The sequence below is a fragment of the Gouania willdenowi genome, chromosome 15 (genome assembly GCF_900634775.1).
Source record: "Gouania willdenowi chromosome 15, fGouWil2.1, whole genome shotgun sequence".
In the NCBI taxonomy this organism is placed as follows: Eukaryota; Metazoa; Chordata; class Actinopteri; order Blenniiformes; family Gobiesocidae; genus Gouania; species Gouania willdenowi.
The window spans coordinates 17,054,167-17,076,290 of record NC_041058.1 but is presented as its reverse complement, the minus strand read 5'-3'; the positions used below and the strand labels follow the sequence as shown (position 1 = coordinate 17,076,290).

Sequence of the window (22,124 nt, the reverse complement as noted above, 5' to 3'; positions counted from 1 at the left end):
GCAAAGCATAGCTAGCTTAAATTAGCTTTCTAGTTAGCTTAGCGCCGCGGTAAAGTGATACCAGAGCATGCTATGAACAAATAGCTCTCATGCCTTCCACGGAAAGTGAAGGATAATAGGCTAATGAAATGTGTTTGTTTTATTTTAGCTCCGCAAAGTGAACGTCTGTTATTTAGTTTTTAGAATTGTTTTAATTTACAGCATGCAATTTACCACATTTAGTATAAAAATTGTTCAAAGTCATTTTTGTATTATGATGTGATTTGAAAGTTCAAATTATTCACACAGTTTTCCGCTATCAACTTGTTCAAACCATTTTTAAAATTTTGATAACTAGTACAGTGCCCGTCGGAAGTACAGTATGTATTCATATAGCAGGAGCTTAGAAGAGTTGGCAATTATGGCCAAATGAGTACGTGTTTGAAGGTAAAATCTGATAAAAGACATACATTCGTACAAATAAAACTATTTATTTAACATTTAACATTTCTTAGTGCAGGGGTGCTTATCTTTTGTGTGTGTGTGGGTGCGTGTGATATTATGGTTCGTGCCGTTAATCGTAGGTGTTAAGGTGCTGTTAAAACCTTTCCTGTTTGTGGTTGGGGGACACAGGGGAGATCTGTTGCCGTGTCGGATCTCTCCTCCACGGGCTCACTCGCACACACATGCACGCGCATCAGCCGCGCGCAATGCACCCACTCCGCACTGAGCTGCCTGATCTAAAACACATTCAAGCTAGACACATCTCTTGTAATTTCTTTGCGTGAGATATACACGGTGTGAATGCGTGAGATTTGAGAGCTTTGCTAGTATATCGGTGTGAGTGCGGCTCAGGCGCCCCTCCAGCCTGTCCCATCTAACCCGCGTTGATTTCAAAATGAAATGAAAATAAAGGTTTTGAAACATAATCACCAAAAAAGTCCAAACATAATGGATGCACACCATCATGCGCAAGCTGTTACAAAAGTTACAGGTCGATCAGACACTGCGTCAGGGAGATTTGCGCTATACACGCACACACACGCACACAGACCTTCCTTGTATTTATAGATTGTTAGATCCCTTAGTTTCCAGTTTCATTTTTATTTACATTGTTTCTCTATAACTCACACATGCTGCCAATTTTTTCCTTTCTTACTAAATATTTCACCACAAACTTTGTAATAGTAACTTTCGACATATTGTCAGAAAGCCTCAGATTCACAGCTCATAAACGAAGCACGGTTACAGCAATACATACAGAGAATGATATTTCTGGTTGTATACTTGTCTTGTTGTTCTCATCCTAAATCTTAATGTCTACAGAGAAACGGAAAAGCTTATGTCATTTATTTGCTAATGATAGCTATTACCTCTGAATAGAAGGCGTAGCCCAAGGATAAAGCAGATGGTAATAGTGATCAACTCCACAGTAAAGCTACTGTTTTAAGTCCTCTTTGTTGTGCACGAGCGAGGGGCGTCAGCGTTGATCTGGTAAAGTGTTTGAGTCGACCCCCGTGAAAGTATGTGAGGAATTTAAAGAAAAGATGTCCAACTGTTAAACCTTTATCCTCGCCTGAACCTTTGGGCCCAAAGGCCTGGTGGTGCCCAGATGTTTAACATCACAGGACAAAGGTTGCAGCTAACCCGAGTAGGTACTGAGTTTGTGTCAGAAGGAAAAGAATTCAGTGCTAGACTAACATGTAATGCACACAACAGGGTTTCAGTCTAATTGGCTTATACTCATCATTCTTTGGCCATTTTCAGTGTTTTCACATCAAAGTCTGCTGTTTACCATCCTGTTGCCTGGATGTGTCTGAGATAATAATCACAAACCAGTCTGTGGCCATGGTTAACCAGACGCTAACCCAGCAGCGGTTCACTTTTCAGTTCCCAGTTTCTGCCTTTTTCAGTGACACATTATCTGCATGGATTTCTTCTTTGATTTTCAGGAACTGGTGGTGATGGGAGCACCAGGGTCATACTACTGGACTGGGACGATTAAAGTGTACAACCTGACATCTGACACGTTCTACAGTCCCAACAAAGACAGCATTGACTCGCACAGATACAGCTATCTTGGTGAGAGCTTGAGGATGAGGACATGATGTTTAATGATAAACTTGTCCTCATCGTAGCGAGGCAGTAACTGATTATCATCTGTGTCTTCAGGCTACGCAGTAACTGCTGGACACTTCTCCTCCCCTAATGTAATAGACATAGTTGCAGGGGCGCCACAGCACAGCGGCTGCGGAAAAGTAGGAGCCTTTCTTTTGTTTTCCCTTCCAGCTGCTGCTGAGCTCAATGTCCTCTTGTGTTGCTTCCTAAAGTCATTTGGGTTTTTTTTCCCCTCTGCACAGGTTTACGTTTTTAAAATTGACGGTACATCTCTGGTGAAGAGTTTTCAAGCCTCTGGGAAAATGGTACATGAACAACATTGTGTTTTTGCAAAATGCTTTAACATATAGGCTATAGCTGCTCTGTACTGTTTTAATTGAATCCAGGGGTGGACTGGGACAAAAATGCAGTCCTTGCATTATGTCCAGACCAGTTCACTACATTACCAGCGACACCACGTAGAAGCTGTTATTCAGTCAGTGATGCTCAACATGTGGCTTTTTATGTCTTAATTTTAATTATTCTCCCAGAAAACCTTAAAAGGGGGAACTTTTTAACTCCTATTTATCTATTTCTTGGCCATTTTGCAACTTTCTTTGTCCATTTTTTGCCCTTATTCACACAATTATGACAATTTTTCAGATTTTAGCTTTTGCCAATAAATATCCTTTTTTTTTTTTTTTTTCTTTTAGCAAATTTTTGTCCTTTCTTAAAGTTTTTTGGCCACCTTTCATCCAAATAAGCTAACTTTTGCCCAATAAATATAACTTTTTTCCCTTTTCCCTACATTTTGCTTCTTTTTGTTCTACATTTCTGACCTTTTTTACTATTGTTTGCCACATTTTGCCCATTTAAGTTACCCTTTGTATCACATACCACCTGTTTCCTATTTATTTGCCCATTTTAGGCCACTCTAGGCTGCTTTTGGCCCATTTTAGTCACTTTTCACTCTTTTCGTGCCACGTTTTTGCCACCTCATGAACCATTTTTGGCCACCTATTACCATGTCTGCCTCCACTTGCTGACCGGACCGGGACGATGCCCGGTATGCCAGATGGCCAGTCCACCCCTGATTGAATCATACACGTTTGACCTTGTTTTGAATTAAGAAGCACACACTGATGAATTACTTTGCTTTCATTAAATTAGTTTAAAAACCCAGGAAACAGAACCTGTTATCTGAGCATATTCAGAATAGCTGCTGTCTGAAGATGAACCGTTTTATCAGCGGCAAATGAAGAATTGTCTGTGATCTGACCCATTGCTCTGTGGCTCGGCTTGGTTCCAGATGGGCTCTTACTTTGGCTCCTCATTGTGTGCAGTTGATCTGAACCAGGACGGCCTGTCGGATCTGCTGGTGGGGGCACCCATGCACAGCCAGCTTAGAGATGAAGGCCAGGTGTCTGTGTACCTCAGCAAGGGAAATGTGAGTGAGATCAATAGATCTATGGAAACAGGATAGAACACCAAAAAAAATTTATTAGGTCAGGTTTTCACATCTTTGATTCATTTGTGACAGTGTTTATAATAAATTACTGTGGTTTAGAGCTTGGATACAGCTGGTGCATCTTTATCACCACTTGGATAAGATACGATTTGCAGCTTTGGTCTGATAAATCCAGCAGCTTTGATTTTCAGTACAAACCATCATATCTTACCCTGGTTTTAGGGCGTGATGGAAGAACACGGTGTTTTGACTGGTGACAACGCATTCAACGCACACTTTGGAGAGTGCATCGCTGCAATCGGAGACATAGATGATGATGGTTATCAAGGTTAGTGCAAAGTGATATTCACCTCAGCTCCTCAAATGTTGTTTTTTTCATACCGAAATAGGCCGACCCACGTTGACTCAGCGACTGTGGAAAGCTACAAACTAGACACGTCACCAGTACATTACAGGGCAAACACATAGAGAGACAGGACATGCGTTTTCTTCTGGGGTCAATTTAGAAAAAGGTATGTTTTTAGGACTGGGGCAGGACATTTAACAACTTGTAAAACAAAAAACTAAAATAAAGCCTAACGTCTTCATCTCTTAGTTGTTCTCAAAGTTTTTGAAAGTCTGCTCTTATCAAAACTAAATTAACCTTCAACCAGAGCATAGTTTTTAAACTTTGTGAGGCACTGAGGGTAAAATTTCTGTTTCATTGTTGTAAAGATTTCCAAGTGTTCTTTTGGGACAGAGCCTGCACAACCTGGAATCAATGCTTTAGTTTGACTGTTGGAAAGCTCAGAGTGGACCAAACCATTGTGAGGCAGATGAGAAACGAATGCAAACTTTGGAGCGTCATGCTGAATGTTGCATGTATATATTTGGGACTTCTGTCTTCAATTTTCATCTCCCATTGTGTGCATGTCCTGATCTCTCAAGTTGCAAAATACATTTGTTTTAAGTGCTCAGAAGGTGCAAAAAAAAAAAAAACAGGCCTTGTTTTTAAATGAGTCTGTGCAGAAAGTCTTTTTACATTTTCAAATATTGTATAAACACACAGAACAAAACATTCTGGTATACGTGCTCTGTATTCCTGGCACTGGCTCGGCTCAGAGAGCGCTTAGGACTCAATACTGAAAGCCTCAGTCAGGTTTCATCTGTGTCTGAGCTGTGCCTGAATGTCTGCAGACTGGCACAGAGTGTGTGTGTGTGTGCGTGTGTGTGTGTGTGCACGTGAGTATATGTGTGCGTTCATTCAGGGAAGCAGAAGAAAGGAAAATGGCAGCTGGGAGGCATAACTAATCTTATAACTCGTCAGCTGGAATAAAGGCAGAAACAGATGCACTCACAGACAGACAGACAATAATTTAGTCAACTACTGTTGACAAACATGAATGGTCTCATAGAAAACAGACTTTTAATCCTATTTAAAGCTGTTCATTGGTTAATGGCAATAATCTTTCACTGCTTCTGCTTCTATATGCAGAATAAAGTGACGTCACTGTATGTTGATTTATGACAAAGACGATCTGATGTAATCCGCTGAACGGAGGGTGTTTTAGTGTCTTGCCAAACTTTATAGTCTTGTTTCCACTTTCTCAGAGGTTGCACAACTTTAATGGTCCACTAACAGCACCTAATTGTCTACTACCTGTGTAGCGTAAGCTGCGTTCCCAGGTTCTGGTTAATGAACGTTTTTGTGTGCATTTACACATCATTTTACATTCATGTACATGTTCATTTGTGTGTTATTGATTCACAGTCATGTTTTGTCTTCCTTGGTTCAGATGTTGCTATTGGGGCACCTAAAGAGGATGACTATAGTGGAGCTGTCTACATTTACCATGGGGAGGCCTCAGGAATCACTAAAAAATACTCAATGGTGAGCGATTCTGCAGCAAAGCGATCAGCTTTTTCCTTAGCTTTAACTTTGAATACTTTGTTTATTGCTTCATTAATGCATCGTGATGAAAAGCATGTGGTTTCCATTGAACGTGTGCAGATGCAATGGTTGCTGAAGTAGCTGAGTAATGTGTGGTAAACTCACAGGTGGCCATGAAGCCTGGGGGATTCAGTTTTTAGTCCCACGGAGAATTACAGTGAAGCATTTGCACTGCGACACTAGTTTTAACACATTTTTCTTTTACTATTGAAGGAATTGCACTAAAGTCTGCTTATTCCTGCTTTCACAATAGAAATGCTGAAGTAAGGTTTTCACCCTAAATGCCTAATGCTTAAAGATAAAATAAAATGTAACACAATGGCCTCTTTTGAAAAAGATGTTTTGTTTTATCGTTGAAGGAAATTGAATGAATTATTTATTGCGAACCAGTTATTAACACATCTTTAGACGTTTAAAGTAAAAACAGACTCTTTAACCTGCAGCACAAACACCTCAATCACTGGTTTTCCTAAACATAAAGGTTTAAAAATATTGAAATTCCATTTTTAAATTCAAATTATATGTAAAAAGTGAAATATGATACTTAGCTGTTTGAGACGTGAATAAAGAAGGCATAGATTATGAATCTCTATTGTCTTACTTTCTTAACAATAACAAAAACAGTTGCTTTTCTTCTAACCAGTAAAACTGTTTCAGCTACCATTAACAAAATATCTTTAAACAAGCTGAAACGTAACAATAAATACTTTTTTTAAACACAGATAAGGTTCATATTGTATTCACACTGTCAATCTCTTACTGTTTAGACTTCTGCATGTAACATTACACTAACTTTCCTCCATACTATTCTGCTCCTGTACAGGATGCATTCAAACTAACCCTGACCTTTCTTTCATTTGGTCATTTATTGATAAAAAAAAACCCAACACAAACCAAACAATTCACACTCTGTCCATTGCTTTTCCATGATAGCACACATGATGTCGTTTAAAGTCAAGAATCATCTGTTTCAGAAATTGTCTGGGCAAAGTGTGAGCCCTGGTCTGCAGATGTTTGGCCAGTCCATCTCTGGCAACGTGGACATGGATGGCAATGGGTACACAGGTGAGGAGACGATGAAGTTTATTTTTTAACATGAGCATCAAAGAGTTAGAATGAAGTTAAGGTTCACCCTCTTGGTTTTAGCCTCTTATTGCTACTCATCTGCAGAGACTGAGACTCGTGATAGAGGCATCTTGTTTACTACATTCCAAAGCTAAAAGTCAATCCAAGATGGCAGCTTAAGGCCTCTGTGCGTTGTTTCAGTTTGGATTTCTAAAAAGTGCTGCCAACAGGTGTTGTATTAAGTATAACAGCATGACTGTCTAACGTTTTTCTTGCAGACGTTACTATTGGAGCTTTCATGGCGGACAGTGTGGTGCTGCTGAGGTGAGCAGTGACTCAGTCACTCAATCTTCTGCAGGTTTTTTTTTTTGGTGGAAATAAATCACCTCTCTTATGATTTCTTTGTGCATCTGATCATGTGATTGTAGGACCCGCCCTGTGATCACTGTGGATGTGTTTATCTTCCTTCCCGTGTCCATCAACATCTCGGTGCCGCAGTGCCACGAGGGCATCCGCAACATAAACTGCTTCAATGTCTCCGTCTGCATGCGTTTTCGGGGAAGACAGCTACCCGGACAAATAGGTGACAAAAGCACACATACTAAACTCCTCCTCCTCTTGACCATGAGTTATAGTAACTATTGTCACCAATAGAGGATTTCAAGACTCCCAGGACTTTGTAAAGCTTGCACAGCAGTTGTTTTTAACAGTGTTTTTAACCAGACATTGCTGATGAATTAAAAAAAAAACAAAAAAAAAAATTAATTCCACCATCAAACTTTTTGGCACAGCTGCACACAATAGAGAACTCATTTTGTTTTAGGGTCATTTCATGTTATTTCAACAAATTATCACGTCATCCCACGCACGCCGGTCTAATAAAATTTAGAAATGTTTACCAATTGTTCCTTAATAATTCAATTTGCACACTGTACATTTTAAGTTTGAAATATGGACAAGTTAGGTAGGGGGGTTTGTGTCGATTTTTGTGCGTCCATTTTCAGCTTCCAATATCTCACAAATTACACCACATAGGGAACTGAAATGTGTTATGGTAATACAGCTCTTCCTCACTAAATTATCCATATCTCAAAAAGTATTAATCCAATCTAACTACAAAACGACAGTGTGCCTATTGAATAATCAGGGAACAAAGTGTGTGGAGTCACATGGAGTGGCCTATTAGCAACAGTTGACTTTGTTATCCAACAACTAACATTTGTCAAAATGTTTAAGCTTGCTTTTTCTGGTCAGAGGTAAATGTGGAAATAATAATAATAATAGCAGTTTTGGCATTTTTTAAGTTCTTATGTGTTTTTTTGCCCTGTATTTATTGATACAGCCAGTTGTTATTGATAATAGGGTCACATTAGGCTTATATATGAGATATTTTGTGTTCTATATGGTAAGTGTCTCAGCTGCTGCTGTTGGGGTCTGATGGACACTGAGGTCTACGGTTTGCCCTTTCACCTTCGACTGAGTGGCTTGTGGGTGCGGTGCCTGTTGGGTGTTGAGGTGTAGTCCTGATCCAGTGTTTGGGTGGGGTCATTCCCGGCACCCCCCGGCAGGAGTCCTGTCCTTACATAATGACTCTGTCCTGGCTGGCTTAAATAAAGCCTCTCTGTTCAGCTGTCTGGCGAACGCCATGGAAAGTGCAGTGCTGTGTTTTTGGTGACTCCCATACATAATGAATCCTTCCTTTGCCTCCTCCACTCTGAGCTCATGATGTTCTGTGTGTGTGAATTAAAAACAGCAGGCATGGTCCTTCCGGGGCGTGTTTACCACACCTCCCACCGTTTTACCATCGTGAGGAAATGACCTCAGAATGAGCCTGATTCATTCAGAGAAATGGATTGTAAATGCCCTGGACCCAATACACTGCGCTCTCAGAAACCCTGCTAATGATTACTTCATGCTTAAGATTTCCAACTTAAAAGTTGGTCTAAGGTTGGTTTGTTTGTCAGAGTCTCATAATCCAGGCCAGCAGGCATGATGTTTAAAGATACTGATAATTGAGTTCATTTTGTCTTCTTTTGTTAAGGTTTTGTTCATTCAGACAAGGTTTTTCAGGAAATGTTTATCAGTTGGCATTTGAAACATGTCAGGAGATACATTTCCTGAAAAACCTTGTCTGAATATATTAAGCCTTAATATGTAAAGATACTGTTGTACTAGTCGTACTCTGTACTTTAGATAAAGGTAAGCCATTAAAGTAATATTTAATGTTTAAGCTTTATAATTCCCCTCACTGTCTCACTTGATTTTAGAATATTGTCTAGTTTAACATGCATTCTATTGTCAAACAGCAAATGCAAGTTATAGCTCAAAATATCAAGAGTCAATCAGAGCAGAGCAGCTTTAAAACATTATGATTATTTGTGTGATGCTTTCAAAGCCAAAATAATAATGACCTCCACCAAGGAGCTACTTGTTTCACCGGAGTTGATTTATTTGTTTGTAAGTCGTTTGACAGAATTATGATTTTGAGAAAATTCTAACCAAAGATAGACCTTATGCCATGGAAGATTCCCTTAACCTTTTGTGGGGATCTGGATCAGTACACTGACTATGGATCAGTTTCAGAAACGGAAAAATCTCTATCTCTCGTCATCGGGGAAATTTTAAAAACTCATAACTTGGTTCATAATTGACTGATCTTTATCAAATTTGACTCAGTTCTCAGTTATATCAGGTTGGTTCCTCAATTATCCCAGCGAGTTTAATCAGGATTGGATCTGGATTGTGCATTTTATCACAATTTCCTTGAAAAAATAGGGGTGCCGTGTTGTTTCTTTTCCTCAGAGCTGCTGTATAACCTAACAGCTGATGTGGATAAGAGACAGAAGAGCCAGTCTTCCCGGGTCTACTTCACCCAGAATGGATCCCAGATCAGCCAGATGAGCCAGAAGCTCAGTCTGGGCATCAACAAAGAGGAATGCCAGCACTACACGGCCTTCGTTAAAGTAAGTTTCAAAGCATGTGGTTTGTGCTGGTTTGTCCATGTGCTCCTTTCTGTCCTCAGCTGATCTCTCACTTACATTCTAATGACACTTACCAATCTCACTCTGCACTGTTGATAAGTGATTTCAGTTTTTTTTCTTTTGTGGTTTGTTTTTTTTCCAATGGATGTTGTGAGATTTTTGGAGGGGTTTGGTGCGTGACTGTTCAACTAAAACGTTTGGACAGATGAAAACAAAAAGGAAAATGAAAAAGCCAAGATAAAGTTTGTCTACCCAGAGTGGTAAATGAAAAGGTTTCTGGAGCCGCAGGCTGTGGATCAGCAGTGGAAGCCGTACTTGTCACCCTGCTGTGTTAGGTTGAAGGTGACGGTCATGCTCTTGATGGTTCCTGCTCCATGCTGCTCACATTTGTGCCTGTAGAAAGTGACGGGAACATGAAACACAGCCTCCTTTGTCATCACATAGTCCTTCTACTGTGTTCCCCTGTGATTTAGTCCTGCAGCCACAGATTGTCTCCATGTTTCCCTCTGCTCATGCAGAGACATGTAAATTTCACTGGTATTTCAATGGCACTCCTGTCATTAAAGGGTCCTCATAAATACACTGCACATATATATACCAGAAAGCTCATTTTGTCAAGTCAACTTACACATCGTACTCGTGGAGATGGGCCGTGGTGAATCCTGTATTTGCCTCACAGCTCCAAGGTTATGAGGTCAAGCCTCTGAGCTGACTGGACATTTCTTTTTGATCCTCCGATGTTTTTACAGGGTATTACATTGGCACTGCATGTCCTACAGTCAGAAAACATGTATTTTAGGGTCACAGCAGTCTCAAAACTTACTTTTGATTCTCCCGATGTTGGCTTTGTGTCGGACAAGCTCCACTACACTGGGATGATGTGCAGAATAAGCTAGTGCATTAGATGGAAAGCTGCATGGACTAAAGACAGTTCTTCAGTAATCCAAATTCATCATTTTACACGTACATTTTTCCTACATTTCAAAGTTTTGAAAGATTCATCATTAGCGCTGAGGTAAGCCATGTCAAATAGCTTCTATAAACAAAAGTTAACGTGGACCAAACATCTCACGGTCCGTGGGTGGGCACGTAAATTATCGTCCTGTTGTCCACACGTTATAGTGCCACATATCAGCGACATCTCTCTTCTTGGGAGATAAACACACTTACACTGAAAGTGCCATCCAGGCCACATTTTTGCTCAGCTAAGAGTTGTTATGTTGCCCCTCCTTTCCTGGATAGACTTTGATGTTGGTGCAGGGTTCCAGTTTTCCTTAGAGGGTTTTTATTCACGAGATGACCAAAGGTTTTTGTGCTTTCTTGTTGGGCTGAGAGAAATAATTGGTGTATAGATGCATCGTCATGCAGACTTAGTAATCAATAATAGATGCAAACATTTTCAATAATCATCTATTTAAATGTTAGTTACACAAAATATTTTATATGGATATTTTGATTGGATTAACTAATATTTTAAAAAGCACTGTGGTACTTGAGCTGCTTCTTTGGTTTATTTTATTATATATAATAAACTGCATATAATATAGAATTTAGAACAGCCCTTTTTGTTTATTGTACATACAAGCAAGGATGCTGCTACTTTGGCACTTTATCTTGCAGATAATATATCTAGATAATATATCTAGCTGGTTAAATAAAAGGTAAAAAGGAAAACATATCTCCTGTTTGAATACAATTGCTATATTTATATTTCTAACAGCAATTCATCAGTGGTCATGGTGGGAAACAAAGAAATGCAGCGTAAAAATTGACTTTTGTATGTGTGTGTTTTTTTTTTTATAATTAACACTATATTTTCTTTAGCATTAACTAAAAATTGGTAAAATGCATCCACAATGTTGACATTATTTTTTCTTGTTTGCTCTTCAGTTTGTGCTTTTTGAGTAAATAACGTACCTCCCCTGGAGCTGCATAAGGTCTGTAATTGTAGGCATTGCTTTAGACACAACCGGAACATAGTCACTGAAAGCTGAAAAGTTAGACTGGACTGCACACAGTCAGGTGTGGTGCACAAACCACAACCCGCCCCAGACTGTATACAAGGTAAATGATAGTAGAAATGCATGAAAAGTGAAGGACCCAGTAAGTATGACTTAGGAAGATAAGTGACTCCCATGAGTTTAAGTTATCATGCATCACATTTGTCCTGAACACCCAGAGTAGCTCTGCGTATCATCAGGATCAGACGTGATGTGGCTCTGCTCCTAGCTAAGATATAATCTAGTGCACCAATGACTTTGTTTATCTTCCTCATATGTTCTGCCTGCCAGGGTTGTCAGGGTTACTTTTAAAAAGTAATCCGGTACAATTACAAATTACTTGTTAAAAAATGGAATCAGTAACTTACTCTAAGTATCACTATATTAAAGTAATGTAACTGATTATTTTTGGATTATTTCAACACCAAACGTAAATAACGACACAAAAGGATAGAATATGTGTACCTGCTCACTGTAAAATCACCTTTTACAGTCACGCTACGTAATTCCTACAGTTTTGGCGATCAGTGAAGGCAACATGAGGATGCAGGGGACTGAGAGGAGGGCGGAGGTGGTTAGTGTTGAGGGTTTGTCGGAGCTCAGATGTTAGGATTCATCCTCGTAATTCACCCCTCCGTGTTTTATTTAGCGTGGTCACGGCCGACAGTGACCAGTTCATAACACGCTTGTGTTTACGAATCGAACCAGTTTCTTTACCACGTCTGTACAGATGTTACGATATAACATGGGTGATTAAGTTTTGGCAGTGGCAATCCGCACGTAGACGTATCAACATACTAGCCGTACGTAGCACCCCTCATTGGCCAGTTTAGGTAACATGATAGGTCACGTGACTAAGACGCTACATACTTGTATTATTCTGTGTGTTCTGTGTGCTATTAATACGTAGATTCTTAAAGTACGTTACAGACATGCTACGTATTTATGAATTGTTGTAATCATACGTAGCGCCCCTCAATGGCCAGTACTTCTGTTTGCTATTAATACGTAGATTCCTAAAGTACGTTATGGACTAACTAACCCTAATCCTAAACTACGTTACGGACTAGCTAACCATAACTCTAACTTTCTGAAGTAGATTTTAATTTCTTGCCACCGTGACTTTGTACGTGTATCGCTTGTTTGGCCATTTTTTGTCCGTACAGAATGGTCACATGACTTCCGGTAACGTCATCGGTCACATACGAATAGCGCCGGAATAGTACTGGGGGTTGTCTGTCCGTCTACGTATAGCTAGCCACTTCGTTACATTTTTTGAACATTAACCTCAGCACCTACAGCCCAATCTCCCCCCCCCCGATGCTAGGTATGTCATACTGTTTTAGTAGTAAAAGGAAGTATTGACAGATCCACAAGCCAACTGTATTTCTGTGTTTTTCGGCAAATTTTACCTGTGGAGGTTTCTTTAGATTGGACGTGAAATCCCTGGATGACGACAACATTTTAACAGCAGGCAGTCATCACTCACATTTTACTGTGATAATGTTTTCCTTATTGGATGAAAAATGATGTTCGTGTTTCCATGCAGTAAAAGCTTTGGGTTCATGCTGACACACACACACACACACACAGACAGCGCGTCGGTTTCACGTCTTCCTTACGGTGAATTGTCATGTGTCTGCTGGACGGATGTACAGTATATTCCGCTTGCTTTTCAAATTTAATCCATCTAAATAATCCCCCCTTTTTTTTTTAAATACCTGTAATCTGATTACATGTTTTTTTAATATACTGTAATGGATTACAGTTACAATTGTTTTGTATCCAGATTACGTAACGCCATTACTTGTAATCCATTACTCCCCAAGCTTGCTGCCTGCATAAGCTGGACGTTACTTAACTTACCAAAGGTATGATAATGGAAACCAGCTGGATGCCCAACAAACTGCATTCTAAGGGGTGGGTTGGTGGGTTTTGTGCATCCTACCCATGCACCCCCTTTTCACATGAAACATGCAGTGAAAACACATGACAACAGAGCATTGTAGCATCACTGGAGCTGCGAGCTGCTATTGTTCATTGAAAGTCTTCATGTCAGGGTTGAGCACTCGAGCCCTGTTGCATAAGGGCTGGTGGAAGCAGGCCATGAGCTATTCTGAGCCCCTCTTACGTTTCTAACCATCTGTGGACTTTATTTGTTGACTTTTTTAGTCTGAGCTCAGATATGGACAAAAACTTGAAGCACGTGTTTGACAATTGTTTATCTGAGGTTAAGAAAAGTTTAAGCGATGCTCAGTAAATCACGGAGGACTGAGAAGACAAGGATGCACAGAAGCTAATCAGTGAATGTTGGATTTTTATTTCAATAGAAAATCCCTCAAACAAGCCTGTCATCATGATCATTTTTACTTTGTTTTTATTGGCATCGGGAAACATCATACAGGCCTTCCAGATGTGCTCTCTTTGGTCATATGGAACAAAAATAAACTCCACACAGACTTTTACTCCAATGGTACCACACGTTTAGGGAGGGGGATCCGGTCGTGATGACTGATGTAGGATTCAAAGTTCAGCCGAGGAGTGGTGCTGTGCGTGAGATGGAAATGACTCATTTACAGGAGAGAAAAAAAGTCAGGAATTCTTCAGTTTTCTATGTTGTAATAAGTCATTTTGGCTCTTTGGCATCTGGTTTATTTGGGGCATATTTCCTCAGCTTATGAAGCTGGACAGAGGGCTTAGAGGGAAATTGTTTCAGTGTTGTTCACATGCAAACGGACCAAATTATAAATCATTCCTCATGAGAAATAGTGTGGATGTGCAAACTCACTTTTTCCTAAAGTATATTGAGGTTTTCTGTTTATTAGTGTTGGGAAAGTGGATGTGTTATTGTGGATAATCAGGCAGGCATGGTGAGCAGCAGAATGGAGACAAAGATGTTCATGGCTTTTAAAGGCCAGGTATACCTGCTGGTAATCACTGCTAAGCATATGCTGCATTCAGGTACCGACAGGAGAACTGAATTTACCAACCCTCTAAAAATCTATCCTCAAAATGTGTCAATAGTCACCAACTTTTTTGCTGGATGGCTTGTATCCTGCATGTTTTTAACTTCGGTCAGGCCTTCTGTATCGTACACTAGGATATATTATTTGAGTTCAGATGTATTAGTGTTGTAGTTCTTGGATGATAGCTTCACTGTACTCTTGTTGAACTTGTGACTGCTTCTGTTCTGACGTTCTTGCTGCTCGCTTGGGGTAGTGGCAGCTTTTTCAAACTACAAAAGAAATCTCTCTGTAAACACCATTTCACTATCTCCAAATAAAGTCATAACACAATATTTTTAATAGCTCCATTCTATAAATACATGTCTTGTACTGTCAAAGAAGATTAAGCTGAAACAGCAGCATGTCCAACCACACAGAGCAGGGCTCTAGGACAGGATCCAAATCCAACAGATTTATAAGAACATTGTCAGATGTCGCCTGTAGGGATTAGCAAACACACTGTCTTCAGTCCAAGTCATAACAGATATTAGAAACTACACAAGGAAAAAAAGATTGGGCCTGATTATGTGGCTTTACTTTTGATGCAGGAGCTTCTAAAGCTGGTCATCAGTGTGTTCTCACTAATCACATAATATCAGAATCTGGGACCATATGAACACATCTCATTCCTCATCAAGTAAAAAGGTCTGCTTTTATATCTGGAGATAATGGCCCTCATTTATCAACGTTGCGTGAAAACGGGTGCAAATCTGACCAGCGTGTGAATAAACGTTTCCAAGGTGAAAATCAGCATCCTCACAGCTGAGATGAAGAAAAACAAAGATGTGCTTTTCTAATTTAACCAATGGCACATGGTGGTTTAAATGAAAGTTTACTCATCCACTGCCGAAGAGCGTAAATCCCTGCTTTTTCGTCAAGACAATTATTTAAATTTTCATCAAGAAAAAGTAGATGAGTCAGGCTGGCGATTGCGAGTCCGTGCATACGTAAACCCCAGACAACAGCGTTCCCCTGCTGGGCCAACACAGAACCGAAGCAGTGCTCCTGTGATTCGGGTGCGTGTTGCTCACTGTTGGACCTATGCGCTCCTGCCCGGTAGCAGGGTTTGTCAGTGGATTTATCCAGTATTCCATTGAAGGAAAGCCAAAGAAATGCAGGTATCAGTAATAATGTGGGCTTTTTTATCTGTTCTGAAGGTGTGTCTTCTTATGTTTCAATAACAGCTAAGGCTTGTTTGTTACTAATTTTCGTCTCACTCACATTAGGCTGTACTGAACAACAAATTCACACACTCAGATTTGCGTACACAAGCTCAGACCTGACGTGCGATCTGATCGTAGCGTACGATCACATCAGAATTGACGAACACCGAAGCTTAAGTGTATTTGGTCAAACGCACGTCGTGCGCTCAGATCTGAACGTATGAACAGTTGATAAATGAGAGCCATTGACTCCATTTCGATCGTATTGCAGTCCAGCCTTTTTTCTCTTAGTCAAATTTATGATCTTTAGATTGGTGCTAGATGTTTTGGAAACATCACTTCTGAGAAGAACACGTTAAACATAAACCTTACCAAGACATAATGAATTTTATACATCCATCTATCGTGTATGCATATATGAATCCCTAACATTTAAATCACAGTGGTATTTTAATAAGGTTTGGTTTATTTATGCATGATAAAAGTTGGATGAAAGCCAAACTTCCCTGTTGATTTTAGCTGCCTCCTGCCTGTCATCATTCCCCTGTGATATAGTTTATACTGCAGGCCTATATTACTTCTCCTTCAAAGCCTCCGTTAGTCATTGTGTCAGCGCTGTTTAGGTTTTTGGAGCTCTTTGATTTACTGCTTGTCGTAGCATATACGTTTCAGGTATTTGTGTGTTAATTGTTCCTCACTCCGCCTGTGTTTACATCACCAGCAGTTTAGATGTCATCACACGTGTTTTTCCTCCAGAGATCCATTACCTCTGAGCGCACGTGAGCCTTGAAACGCTGCCAAAGCCAGATCCATTTGTGGTCATGAGTGGCTTTTGTGTAGCACCGTGCGAGCATCACAGTCTCCAAGGAGGACCTAAAATAGGCAGCTAATGCCCTGCCTGTAACAGTTGCTTTTCCAATTTAGCTTGTAAATGTATCCTGGCCCCCCACCACCACCACCACCTCTTCTCTCCCATGGCCTACATCACACCGTGGCCTATATATCATGGCTCCCTAACATTTGTTGTCCTTCTGAATTACTTGAGTGTCCACTGAACTTTTCTTATGATAACCACTGCTATTATTGGAGCATGCTTTGAATATTCAAGTCATTATTCTTTCAAATTCACACCTTTTTATAGGCTGTGCTTATTGTTGCACATCATCACCTACTTATATTGAATTGAAATGTGATGATGTTTCAAACTAGCTGTTTATCTGCTTGTTAGCATCAGACTGCAGCCGGTTTGTATCTCATTTGTCTAAATCATTATTTTTATTTAATTTTTTATTATTATTTACCAACAACAGACAACCATTTGTAGTAGTTTAATATATTTGCATAATTGGTGGAGATGGCATACTGTATGTAAAGCCTTGCATTGGATTGATATCCCTGCTTTCAATCCTGTTATAGCATAATAAATGGTATGCATAAATAAAACATTTTTTTTTTTTAAAAAAAAAAAAAGCATATTACTAAAGCTCATTCTGATGTGAAGCTGAAATAAACATCAGGGCACATGGAGGTACTGCGTGGTTGGCAAATGATTAGTAGCGCAGTTTAAGCCCCACTTGCTGTGTTCTCTCTATGTGGAGTTTGCATGTTCTCCCTGTGCTTGAATATACTTCCTCATCCCACTGCCCAAAAACATGCAAGTTATGTTCATTCCAATGCACTGGATACTATGATTGTCTGTTTCTGTGTTTTAATTGATGAATAATCCAATTATTTATCATCGTATGTAATTTAAAGTTTTGCATGTGTCAATATTTGAGTTCCATTTAGATATTGATGCATCAGAGATGATACATTTTGTTGATGGTTAACGTTGACCGATTGTGCTGTATTTATTCCAAAACTCTGCTGAGTATCCCTCTGTGTCTTTGAAAGTTCCATTTATTACACTTTGTGATTGACACGTCACCTAATCATAGTTGAACTGCATTCAGCAGTGAAATCAGTCTAACTTCACCTCAGAACAAACCAAAACGAAATGCAAAAAAGAAAATCTCCTCCACTTACTGTCTGACCCAAGTCTGCTCTCCAGAGACAAACAGGAAACTGAGAAGAAAAGGGCAACGCAGGAGTTCCTGCCGGTGCGTCCCCCTACCCATCAGTCTACTGTATAGACACAGTCCCAGAAACCCTGTCAGGCACGTGGAGACCCAGCGGTGCCACCACACTGCCTGCTTTGTTTCCTTCTGTGAAGTTCAACAGAATTGTGCAAACCCCCCAAAGTGTTCCGAGCATTTCATTTACCTCAAGCCAAAAGAGCGGAGAGAGCTGAAACAACACAACTATAGAGCGGAATCAATGCCAGCTGTCTTCTATTACACTCATGACTGACTATAAACCAAAATGCGCAACATATTACCTCATGTATTACAGTCATACATAGCCTATACATAAATACTTACATTGATGCACTCATGTACATCTATGTATATACAAACCCAAGCTGTGTGCCATGACAATAAATCAAGAGTAAAATGTCATCAGGACACTTTCATATAAATACTTGCAGCTGACTGCTTTGGCTCTAGATATCCGTATTAATAGCTTTTACTCTCATACTTAAGAGGAGGGATTGAGGTTTATTTTTAGCCCTTGGTTACATTTTCGTCAGGATTTCCCTACATGGTTGTGCCAGCATAAACTTTTCTTCTTCTCCGAGGCTGCTTTCTGAGTGCAGCCGACTTTCGTGACCGTAAAACAAGTCATATTTCCCCGTGTGCGTGCACAATGCAAGGAAGGTATTATCATGGTATGGCATCTGTATGGCATTCTGGGTTTTTGCCATCGTAAATCCATCTTTTTCACGTCTTCATACTAATCGACACCAAAGGTTCAGCAGATTTATTGGGTTGTGGATTTTGGCAGCCAAACATGCCCAGCAAAATGTTGCTGCAGACTTTCGGCTGCTTTTTTGCCACACGATGACACCGCAGTGCAACATAATGGGTGGCCAAGCCTGACCACAATGAAAGAGTCGCTCTTTCCATGTTTCCCACTTCCACTGCTGAGGAAACTCTGTGCTTCATGTTCAATGTCTTAAATGCTGTCCTGGATGTGTTAGTGTGGAGGATAATCTGTGATCATCACCCACTGCTTCACTCATTTATTATTATGTATATATAAAGTGGAGTCGCCGTCAATATCAAAATATGCTTCCTTTATAAACATGCAGCGACGTCACAATGGATGGATTGTATACACGAGACATTGCAGAGGCTGTGAGCTGCTCCATTAAATGGATTTGACCACACTGGGTTTTTACGTGGTGCAGTTTTATCAGAGCTTTGTCTGAAAACAATGGTGCCAACAATAACAGTGAAGCAAAGTGTCCCAGATTCATCCACAGTGACGGAATCCACAGCAGGATGCATCTGGAGGCTTCCTCTATCGCCAGGATGGAGTCGACCCAAACGCCTGCAAACACACCAAGCTCTGTTAGAAAAACTCAACATTCAGAGCCCTCCTCCCTCCTGTTATCACATCCATCACACCGGTGTTTTCTGCTGAGATGGAAGAGCCGTTATCTGTGCATTTCTGCTATTACAGCGTCGTGCAGACATTACTGTCTTTTTATCGATGAGAAAACTTAAACCACTAACGTCATTAAAATTTACCATTGTCCAAAAAAAAAAAGACAGTTTTATGCAATAATTCATGCAAAAGTCCTAATGCAGACTTCCTGTTTATTTACAAAGCAGATTTATCAGCTTTTTTTTTTTTTAAAGGAAGTTAATCTCTGAAAGGCAGGAAGTTCTCAGAGGTTTGTTGATTTTTCCAAACAGCAACCAACTTCATAAACAGAAAAGTAAAGCCTTTATTTTGATTAAGTGGAGTAATTATAAACACAGGCTATGTATGTCCAACTGATGGACTGATATCAGACTGATGGAGAATTCACAGTCATATATTCAGTTTACTTTCATGTGAAACTGTTAAACAGGCTTCACTGCTATCTGACTTTCTCACGGCTGTGGGGTACCACAGCGTTCTAAACACATACACACATTTTGGCTCATATTGGTGAGCATTTCACTGTTTAACTTAAAATTGGAAGATTTCTTGCTCAAGTACAATTGAACTGAATTTTCATCCTCGTATTCTTTCGATCAGTGATTCTCAACTAGTGGGTCCGCAACCCAAAAGAGGGTTGCGGACCCATTTCTAGTGGGTTGCGGGCCTTTAACTGGACAATAAAAGAGTAAAAAAATATATCTATTACTGTCTTTTAATCTGGAAGGACTCAGAATGGCATCTATGCACTTTTCTTTTTGGCTTTCAATTAAAATAGTTGGGTGTTAAAAGGAGAAAAAAAATCCTCATTAGCATGACAACCTTTTGTTCATCATTACACTTTAATTTCAAACTGCAACATGTTTTCATTGAATAAATTGGAGACCTTGAAAATGTAGCTTGATCTGGGTCGCGGCTTCTCTGTACCGTACTGCATGTATGGAACATCGGTCTCAAAGCCAGGCCAGTTGAGAACCACTGCTTTAGAAAGCTGTTATCCAACCACGAAGACTTCAAAATAACTAATTGATATTTTAATACGTTATTATAGTTATTTATATTGTTATTTTATTCTCAGGCTCATCAGGTGACAGAGACCACCTTGTGTGGGTTTGATTCCCAGTTCCTAAAAAGCCAAAGCTGCTTCCCTAAAAGGATGTCTTCCATATTCTTCTTCTCTTTTTCTAGAGCTGATGATGTTTTGCTTCTTAGGGTTTGTCCTCATGCTGACTTTACTCCCGTCTGTCAGGGAACAGTAAGGATCGTCTGGAGGTTAAAGGTAGATAGACGTGATGGTGACGGAGGCGTCGGTGCAAGAATTCAGAGAATGAAAAAACTGAAACGTACCACTAACCCTACTGCTCACTTTCAACAGCTCTGTATCACATCCATGGAGTCATTTTATGAGCAAAGAGCATGGCTGTCAACTGACATGTTTGTGCAGCGATACTGAAAATAGAGCAAAGACAAACACATTGTTGGGAGTGTTGCCATGTGAGAGCAAGAGCAGTAGGAACAGAGGTACGAGGGAGCACATTTATCTATTAATCGGTGGCTGGCTGGATTTCAAATGGAGATAAATACAATAAATGAAGCTAAAGTTAGCACTGGCCTTCAATCAGGCTGTCGTTGAAAGACTGTAGTAAAAATAACATGCTGATGAATTTGGTATGTTTGAGCTGATAACCAATTCCATCTGCCAGTTTCCACTGGGCAAGTGAGGCACCTTTTTTCTCTTCCTTTATAAATCCCAGCTGTGGCTTTACTATCTAAAGGTCAAATGTTGAATGCTTTCTTCATGATGCCTTCAAGGCCAATAAAGTTTCCTGTAATTTGTGTTTATGTGCACATTGTTTTTAAAAGCTATAAATCTGCTTAACTTGAAATCTCAAAGACTAAGATCTATATCTCTTTATCTGCACTCTGGGGATCTTCATTAAAGTGTCGATTTACACTGAGTGGATCAGGGTCAGGGCTTTGGTGTTATGGGTTAGGGGATCCAGAGGAAAGGTGGTCCCTTTGACAAGCATGGATCGAGCAAATAAACGTCTTCTGAGCACATGTCATGGAAAGGGACACAATATTTATTGGTTTTATTTGTGTTTCTGCCTCATGCGTGATAGGACAGATGGTATTGGTTTCCTGTGGCTGAAGTGATGGTGCTCGTCTGCTTTAGTCAGGAGGAAATACACGTTTCCTCATGGGAGACATTACAGCACACCAGCATATCTTGCAGCACCTCCGTCTCACTAAGTCTGAATTTTTTGCAACAACAAATCATAATGGTATGCATGATTCAGCCTCAGATAGACAGACGGGTTTATTTTCACTCCTACTGAACTTTTGTTTTGAGTGGTGAAGATTTGAATGTCCAAATGAAAAATAACTGGAAAAAACACACAACTGTGAATCAAATGGAGATTACAGTCGCTCATATTAAACATTTATTATATTAGATTTTCACAGAGGTGGTGTCGTGCCAATAACGTTACTAGCATTGGTTATGTGCAGGAGTGGATTGGGTCATTGCTCATTTGTCAACAAATGAACAACAGGTGGAATTTTATTTTATTGGTCTGAAACTTGTCTTTTGTTCATCTGTTAGGGCATGTTTTCAGTCAAATTATTGTGTTGGTCGTCTTTGAAATATCTCTATAAACTATAGTCTGTCTGGTATATATACCCTTCAGTATGTGGGGTAATCTTTGGATTTGTCACTTTATTTATAAAATGCTGCTACGGTCCGCTACCGTTTCATTGATGAGCGAGTGGAGGCAGACGTGGTAACAGGTGGCAAAAATGGCAAAAACATGGCATGAAGAGTGAATAAAATGGGCCAAAAGCAGTCAAGAGTGGCAAAAAACAGGTGGTATGTAATGGCAAAGTGTAGCATAAATGTGCAAAATGT

General features: G+C 39.9%; 1 protein-coding gene across 1 annotated transcript in view; it reads left to right on the top strand.

Moving 5' to 3' along the window:
• Positions 1 to 22,124, top strand: part of itga9 (integrin, alpha 9) — a 54,602-nt gene that overhangs the window by 10,993 nt on the left and 21,485 nt on the right. The window contains exons 6-15 of the mRNA XM_028468819.1: positions 1,932 to 2,061; positions 2,152 to 2,237; positions 2,340 to 2,402; positions 3,386 to 3,523; positions 3,767 to 3,872; positions 5,320 to 5,414; positions 6,449 to 6,539; positions 6,818 to 6,863; positions 6,968 to 7,122; positions 9,342 to 9,502. Coding sequence (XP_028324620.1) covers positions 1,932 to 2,061; positions 2,152 to 2,237; positions 2,340 to 2,402; positions 3,386 to 3,523; positions 3,767 to 3,872; positions 5,320 to 5,414; positions 6,449 to 6,539; positions 6,818 to 6,863; positions 6,968 to 7,122; positions 9,342 to 9,502 — 1,071 coding nt within the window. The remainder of the gene's footprint in view (positions 1 to 1,931; positions 2,062 to 2,151; positions 2,238 to 2,339; positions 2,403 to 3,385; positions 3,524 to 3,766; positions 3,873 to 5,319; positions 5,415 to 6,448; positions 6,540 to 6,817; positions 6,864 to 6,967; positions 7,123 to 9,341; positions 9,503 to 22,124) is intronic.